The sequence below is a fragment of the Apostichopus japonicus genome, chromosome 11 (genome assembly GCF_037975245.1).
Source record: "Apostichopus japonicus isolate 1M-3 chromosome 11, ASM3797524v1, whole genome shotgun sequence".
Lineage (NCBI taxonomy): Eukaryota > Metazoa > Echinodermata > Holothuroidea > Aspidochirotida > Stichopodidae > Apostichopus > Apostichopus japonicus.
The window spans coordinates 26981354-26990120 of record NC_092571.1 but is presented as its reverse complement, the minus strand read 5'-3'; the positions used below and the strand labels follow the sequence as shown (position 1 = coordinate 26990120).

Below are 8767 nucleotides of genomic sequence, written 5' to 3'. Positions count from 1 at the left end.
CAACTTCATAGTTTCTGATGAGAAATGTATGCCTATGTGTGTAATAAAAATTTCTTTTGTTTAAACATATGGGCCTACAGAGCATCCCGGTGGGAAACTGCAGGTCCACTGACTACAGATATTTCCATACACATGTCTAACCAGTTTGCTGAGAGCTGTTCTTCTCTATATATAAATATATATATTAGTTATCCGTTCCAGTAGTTCCAAGATATGAGATGGCACCATCCAAACATGTTTCCTTTTAACAGTTTTTGTTGTTTAAACTGAAGTTAGCTGCCGAGCTAACAACTCATTTTGAGCCTTTCATTGGAACACCAGTGGATGGTCTATAATGAAGTCATGATAACTTTAAAATTACCCCTACTGTTCGCATTTGCTATGTAGAGTGATTGACACTAGAAAGCTAGATTACTGTATCACAAAGAAAATTCCTATGTAGACAATGTGAGGAAATTCAACGAGAGCTTTGCCATTGAAAAATCCTGTAATTCCTTTTGTTACAAGTCTCATGATGGTGCCGAATACTTGACCTTCTTTTTGGAAACTGTATGGCTGTATGATATCTGTTGATGGAATTGAACCATCTGCTGAATGAATTCTGCATCACCAGAACAGATTATATAATGGCCTAACAAGTTCCAAAAAGAAAAAAATCAATTTGGTCTATGTTTCTAGCACCTGGAACTTTAAAACTGAAGTCCAATTTTGGAGTTGAATGTCAAAGAACAAATCATACCTCAATACAATTGCCACACATACTGTAGGGAATGAAACTTTGGAGAACCATCAGCAGGGGGATGAATGTATGAATAAATAAATATTTTTTTTTTAAAAACTTTTTTATTAAGCATTATTAATGTTTTTACGACTTCTTAAATCTTCATACTTTTTATATTATTATATGTCTTTTTAAAAACTATTTTTCATTATATGTCTTTTTAGAAAACTATTTTTTTAAAAACTATTTTATTAAGCATTATTATTGTATTTATGACTTCTTAAACTTTCATACTTTTTATATTATTATATGTCTTATCAGAGGGCCTCGTGGAAGATTAGCTATTGCTAAACGAGCTACCCTCTTAAAATAAAGTTGAAATAAATAAAAAAATAAATATGATGAGTGGAGTAAGTCATGGATGTGGAGTAAGTATCCACTATATGGAAAATACATTGCATTCCACACAGCCCACCTATTTTGAGAAGACTTCATCGGGGGAAGAATAATCTTGTGCAACCTGTAAAAATGTTTTTTTTTTTGCAGACAATGTTATTAATGGCACAATCAATTTACAACGAATATCATAACATGTACAGGCCTATTGAAGTTCAATGAGTTTACACAGTTGGAGACCATTGCATTTCAATATCTCAATCACACCTTTGTTTGTCTTCAAATCTATCATATTTTTGAAATATCATGGGGAAGTAGGAATAATATCCTCTTGTTTGAACAAATGTAGGACTGGAGAAGAAACATTATATAGCCTAGACCAGGGCTGTCCAACCTACGGCCCGCGGGCCACAGTACGACCGGCCTCAGGGCTGCGTCCGGCCCGCCAGAGATTATCTACGGTGCGAAGTTTTAGTGAGCAGATATTTTGATAACAATTTGAAGCTATATAAACTTCATCCGAACCTTCTGCGTCCAAAAACTGCATACAGGTCAGTTTGTGTGACACTCTCTCAGTGGAGGGGGGGGGGGGAGGGGTGGGCGGCTGAACTTTATTCATCCGTTTTATCAGGACGGAAAATAAATCAGTACCATCAGGGCCTGACTTTAGAATCCGTACCATATGAATGTGAAAGCTTACTTCGAATCGGCAGAATAACAACTGTATAATCAGTGCGCTCTGCTTGCAGTGCTCACATTTTGTTGCCTTGGGCTTCGGGCAAAAAATCGAGCGTAGGCTAGGGTTCATGCTGCCCATGTTCAGGCTAGGGTTCATCATAATCATTCCATGTGGCCCTCCTCTGCAAAAGGTTGGACAACCCTGGCCTAGACCTACCTGCCTGGAAGATCCACATGAATCTTCAACACGTCCCTCATCATGACTTTGGTTTTCAGATAAATAGGTACAGGTGCCATACGAGCTGTAAACGTTAGGCCTTTGCCTATTTAATTATTAGGGCCTAGCCTACTCCAGTCTCAGTGTGTAACTGACTCATATGGACGAATTGTCAATTTGTCAAGTAACGCAATAACGTTATTTTGTGAAAATCCGACCACTTTTACCTGCTAGTCCTCAGCACAGTCACCGGGCACACATGCATTGCGTTCATATCAAAAATAGGAACTGAAGCCTTCATTTCGGTTGTTCAGCGTAATAAAGTAACTGTAACTAGTATAGGCCTTAGCTATTAGTACGTAATTCCATGTACACTACTGAAACCGGGATCGGCATAAGTTTACACAAGGGCGCAGACATGTTGTTTATCCAGGAAATGCCTGCGATTGGCTGAAACCCTAAATCTTTTCTGAGATCTATTTTGATTGGTGCTAACATTCTGTGACAACGTCGTAGTGTGATGGAGTCACGAGTTGAAAATCTGAAGCCTGCAATTATATTGTTATTCAAATATCGGATGGAAAATGTTGAACGAGTTGACAATCGACTAATTTGTGTATAATGGACAGATGACGTATATAAGTAAAGCATTTATGGACCTGAAGATACAAAGGAATCATCTCATTGGATTTAATTCTAGTTATTATCTTTAAAATGGATTAATTCTTCTAGACCAGTACGCTATGCTGGGTAATTTCTGAAGGATTTTAATGACGCAGGTACAGTTTGCATTAGATTCACTAGCATGCCTACCGGGACTGTGATATCGGGTTAGCGTAGTCATGCTAAACGAATCAAATCAATACGAGAGGAAGAAGGGTTCTGTTAGCAACATTATTGTCATTCAACACTTCCCCTCTCGTCCGAAATATGTTAATGGAGGATATTCATCACTATTTCGATAAGACGTCAAAATGAGAGGTCAGATCGTTTTCTTTTTAATGAGAAGTCGATATGTCAAACTTATGACAAATGGTACTCCTAAACTCGACAACAACGGTCACTTTTACAACTAAGATAGTCAAACGTCTTTCATACAAACTATATAATTTTTCGACATTTTGCGATGATCGAGTTGTCAGATGAAATGTTGAACAGAAATAATAGGACAACATTTCGTTTGCATGATTAATACTGATAAATGAAAAGCAAATACATTTCGAGTATATTTTCGAACTTTTGAAGTACAAGTTCAAATGTTGATGTAAAGCAATGACGCATAAATATACTACTTCCACCAAAATCTAACCACAATCAATGGAATTATGTGATACTCTCTGCAAGTTTGGGACAAAACGAACGTATATCCTTCACTCTTATGAATTGAATCCCTATTAAGGGGTAGTTCGAGTGAAATTTGTTAAGCTATAAATTATACGGGATTTTTTCCAGAGCCAGCCATTGTTCCTATAACTCGCACATTACGCAGCTTTAAAATGAATTCAAAGGCGACGTTTAAATTGATAGCAATCTTTGCGTTCTTTACTATTCTTGCTTCTGAAGAGACGATTCGATATGCAAACTTTGGGGCGAAAGAGAATGATTGGTTATTTCCTTTTGGAAGTACTGTAGGAATTTACTGTGAACAGGAGACAAACAGCTCGATAGAAGTCAATTATAAAAGCCTTGATACTACAATTAACAGAATAGTTGAAGATTCGCAATTGCAAAATGATTTTGCTACCAACTATCAGTTTGAAGTGATTAATTTAACAACTGGTTTGTTTACAATAAATAAATTAACGAATGAAATAAACGGCACACTGTTTGAATGTAGAAATGAAAAAGAATTATCTGCTAGAATAGTGGGTTTTACTCGGATTGATGATAATGTTAATCCTACGTGTACGTCATCGTATCAATCTCGATTCATATTTGAGGATTCGGTACAAAGTGTCAATGAAATGAATTGTACTTCAAAAGAAGGAGACCCACCAGTGATGATGTCAACTTACATCAGAGATGGAGATAAAATCAATGACGTCACTAACATCTCAACCAGGACAGTATCCTCTCACCCGTACCCCTTCAAGACTCTATCACTCTCATCGTACTTCAAATCATCATTTAACAATAGTGTCTTTCTCTGCAATGTCTCTCAACAATTACCAGCACCTTATCAGAGTTATCAAAGATCGTGCTTCTTCGGACCTATTCTGTTTCTGCCTTTGTTCTCTGTCACAGCGACACCTTCAACTATCGACTTTAGTGATGTTAGAAATGCAGTATTACGTTGCACCAGTAATGTAAGTGAAGTTAACCTTACCTGGAGTAACATCCCTAATCACTGGAAATATGATATTAAGGAAGGCGACACATACATTGAACTGAATGTTACGGATACCGGAAGTGACGTCAACTCAGAGGATATACAATGTATTGGTTACTATGGAGATAGAAATATCACATCAATGATCCAAATCAGTGCAACCAATAACCCAGGTCGAGTAATAGCTGTTTTGTTAGTTGTCATTTTCATCTGCTCTTTTATATGTGTCATAATTGTAGTACGTAAATATCATTTAACTGTACGCAACTGCAACAGAAATTCACGTTCAACGAGGTATGTTCCAGGCTTAGAGAACTCTAGTACAAATAATGCAAATGATGGAGATATCACCATAAATGATGACCTTGTGTCACCGATTGTATCCCAGACAGACAATGATAATGTATTAAATGTACCAGCTATGACAGATAATATTATATATGAAACATATACTGAACGAGAGAATCAACATAAAAAATCGTCCAAAACGGACAAACAAGTGAAGGGAGAAGAGATTGAGATGGTTGAAAACGAAATTTATGAGACAACTTCAACGAGCAGGCCAGATAACGTGAATCCTTTATATGATAGCATATCACCTCAACATAAACAAGTAAATTGCAATCAAATTTAAAAGTGATTTTCATTTAAGGAATCAGAAAACTTGTTTCTCCGTCTGCACCCTGTTTATGTAGGGAGTAGTAATTATAAAATTATCTTTCTCATACCAACACTATAAAACTCAGTACCAGGATAATTCGAAATTATCATAAATGCACTGATAAGTTTTAACATGTATTACAAATTAGAGTTGAATACTTCCAAAGTTAAATAAAGTTGTTGTAGCGTTGAAAGAGTTAGGTTTTGTCAAATAAACATCGTTTAGTCATTATATAATAGTTGTTACACATTAAACTAACATTTAAAGGGTTCCAATCACAGTTTCACATTTAGTGTCAAGCCTATCTTACAGGAACCAAACAGACAGAAGTGTTAACAGTTGTAGCCGGATAAATATTAGTCAATGTCAACTGTTCGTACGTTTAATTTTTTTATTTTCATATAATAGGAGGAAGAAAACTTTCCATTGGAAAGTTTGATGGGACTTTTAATCTATATTTGATCGGAAATCGAATTTTGTACTGATTTTTTATATAACTTTTTGTTTATATTACTCACGCATCCTTTGCATCAGAATGTTTTTATCACCCAAGTAAAATTTTCAAATGATTAGTTTACGATATTAGTGTCGCAATTATGTATTTTTCTAAGAGCCTTACTCTCCTCAAAATACAATTAAGGGGTTCAGAGAGCCAAATGTGGTTGCGCTATTATGAGATATTAGTTATAAAAGCAATTTCAGTAAAGTTATCCTAACCTGAAGTGACATCCCCAATAACTGGGAATATGATATTATGGTAAAAGATAACTCTATTGAACTTATTTTTTTTTGTAACAGGAACAGAACTTTCCTACGGAGATATCACATCAATGGATTATAATGAGATAAATGACTCGGGCCCAGACATAACTGTTGCACTGGTTATCACGGCCATCAGCTTGTGTTTGATATTCATTATTGTAATTGTAGTAATTTACTTTCGTTTAAATGTATCTTTCTGCAACCGAAACCCAGATTTAGCCAAACAGAACTCTAGTACGAATAATGCAAACGTTACAAATACAATGATAACTGATGACGTAGTGTCATCCATGAGATTCCAGACTGAGAATAGTGCATTAGATGTACCAGCTATGATAGATAATGCTATGTATGAAACATATACGGAAAAAGATTGTCAAAATCAAACATTGTCCGAAATTGAGAGACTTGAATAGGAACAAGAAATCGAGATGGTTGAAAATGAAATTTATGAAAGCAACTCTTTCAGTGGCTATGGGTGAAAATTCTATGCGGACTGTTACTGTTTATATCTGATCCTCATATACTCCATGTACAATTACCATGCAGGTTGTTATGCCTTTCAAATTTATAGAGAATTGCTAACTTTTTGTAACAAACAGTTATAATTATTTTCATATTTTGTATAGTTATTTTTAAATTTCTAAATTAAAATTAAGTTTGAAATATTCTGTAGGTTGTAGGAGGGTATTTGTGTAGCTATTCCACTCTGTCAGTGGCTATGAGTGAAAATTCTATGCGGACTGTTACTGTTTATATCTGATCCTCATATCTTCCATGTACAATTACCATGCATGTTGTTATATCTTCCAAATTTATAGAGAATTGCTAAGGTTTTGTAACGAACAGTTATTATTATTTTCATTTTTTGTATAGTTATTTATAAATTAGAATTAAAGTTTGAAATATTCTGTAGGTTGTAGAAGGGTATTTTTTGTTTTTAGCTATTGCTATTTAATATTATGTTATGTGATAATTACACTCGTCACCTATTCTCTCATCTTCCTTAATATTTCTTCCAACTCTGTTACACAGCAAGGGTGCATTTTATATTATCGGCACATCCATGCACTATAGCTATAACGAAAATGTTTACTTTTATTATTTACAGTCTTAACTTTAAAGTTGTAAATAAAAATTGTGCGAGTTTTATTCTTTGTATATATTATATTCTGTGGTGCTAGCTCTGCAATACTTCGTATTTTCATTGCTGGTCATATCTTATTGCAAGAGGTGAGATTGTTCTTGCATGATACTTGAGTCACGATTTTCGAAGCAAGGCCAAAGTATCCTCAGCATTTCCTTAAGTTTATTAGTGAAAAAATGTGTTATAGTTCGTCAATTCTTCTTTCTTTGTATCAGGCTGAGCTTAAACTGTTTGGTTGAGGATATGTTGATTAATATTTCGTTCGACATCTATCTCTCACAACACGTGCAATGCACTTTGGCGATATATTTTCTAATGAAACACGATTAGTAAATTGAGCGGGACCAGTATATTTTCAATAACTTATTTTTAGAGGTGGCGTGTATGCAATAATAATGACAATTTAGTAATACAATTTAATAATGACAGCTGAAATCGTACTATCTTGCTTTACAGTCTCTGTAATCTACGAATATAAACTTTTTCTTACAGTTTCTTATCGTTCTGTAGGGCGTAAGTGAAACATTATAATCCATAAATTTCAAAGGTAGTTTATTTTATCCTATTTAGGTTTAAAAAAAAAAAGCAGTTATTATTATTTTCATTTTTTGTATAGATGTTTTTAAATGTCTAAATTAAAATTAAGTTTAAAATATTCTGTAGGTTGTCGGAGGGTAATTGTTTTTATAGCTATTTCACTCTTTCAGTGGCTATGAGTGAATATTCTATGCGGACTGTTACTGTTTATATCTGATCCTCATATATTCCACGTACAATTACCATGCATGTTGTTATGTCTTCCAAATTTAAAGAAAATTGATAACTTTTTGTAACAAACAGTAATTAAAACAATACAAACGAACGACTTGGCTAGTCAAAGCACCCAAATCTGTCTCTATTGAAAACATTCATTTGTAGTCATGAAGCACATTGATCTAACCAAGCACAGCCATTGCAAGTACTGTAAGGTGATGCATCCTCTGATTCAACTATATATCCCCTTTAAATCTAAATAGATCTCTTCCTTCCTGATCATATTTTGATTTGATAGTACAAACAAATCCGGCATGAGAGCTTGATGTAACAATCGAAGATGTAACACGCATACAAATGGAGCTGTAATTAAATTCCACACAGCTTGGACAAAACCAATGACAAATAGTTCTGATTAAATGAAATTCAAAACAAATGTGTTATGTTCACTATATTTGATATATGTATATATATATACATTAGTGTCCGTATTTATCCAAGTTAACACAAGAGGGTTATAAATGGGGTTACAGATCTCATCTCCTGCCCTCCACATAATTTAGGCCACTTTGACCTGTGACCTACATTAACCTTTGACCTCGATCCTTAACAACCACATAGATACACTTTTAATTGTTTATTCTCTAGATATCTTGTGGTGTAATGACTTCGTTGACAAGCAGGTAACGGCTAGAAATCAGTTTTGGGGAATTTGACCTCTGACCTTTGAACTATAACGTTATCGGTCACGCAGGCACGAGTTTAAATGACATGCAGGTACCTTCCCTAAAAGGTTGAACTTATCAGACTTACGGTCTAGGAGGAGCTTGCGACACAATTTTTCGCACAATTTAGGTCAGTTTCGCCAGTTATTGACGCATACACGCATACGTGTGAAAAGCGATTACACTATCATTTGATATATTGACGGTTTCTTTGCCGAAATTATTTTTTAAGTCAACGGGAAAATCCGTAACAATACGCTTTTGTGATGAGTTTAGGGTGAATAACCCCCCTACCCCAACGTTCCCGGAGAACGGTTGGCATGGGGTGATAGAGTGTCATTTCAGCAACGAGCACACAAATTACTGAGTTACAGATTT

At 35.0% G+C, this 8767-nt stretch overlaps 1 protein-coding gene across 1 annotated transcript; it reads left to right on the top strand.

Moving 5' to 3' along the window:
* Positions 1–2534: 2534 nt before the first annotated feature.
* On the top strand, positions 2535–6816 carry LOC139976168 (uncharacterized). The gene is made up of 2 exons (XM_071984653.1): positions 2535–4514; positions 5801–6816. Exons 1-2 carry the CDS (start codon positions 3509–3511, stop codon positions 6178–6180), a joined length of 1386 nt encoding a protein of 461 aa, XP_071840754.1. The 5' UTR covers positions 2535–3508; the 3' UTR covers positions 6181–6816.
* The last annotated feature ends 1951 nt before the right edge of the window (positions 6817–8767 follow it).

Coding starts and splice junctions, on each gene's coding strand:
- LOC139976168 (XM_071984653.1), top strand. CDS start 3,509: ATGAATTCAAAGGCGACGTTTAAATTGATAGCAATCTTTGCGTTCTTT. Junction 4,515..5,800: donor CAGTGCAACCAATAACCCAG/GTCGAGTAATAG, acceptor TTTTTGTAACAG/GAACAGAACTTTCCTACGGA.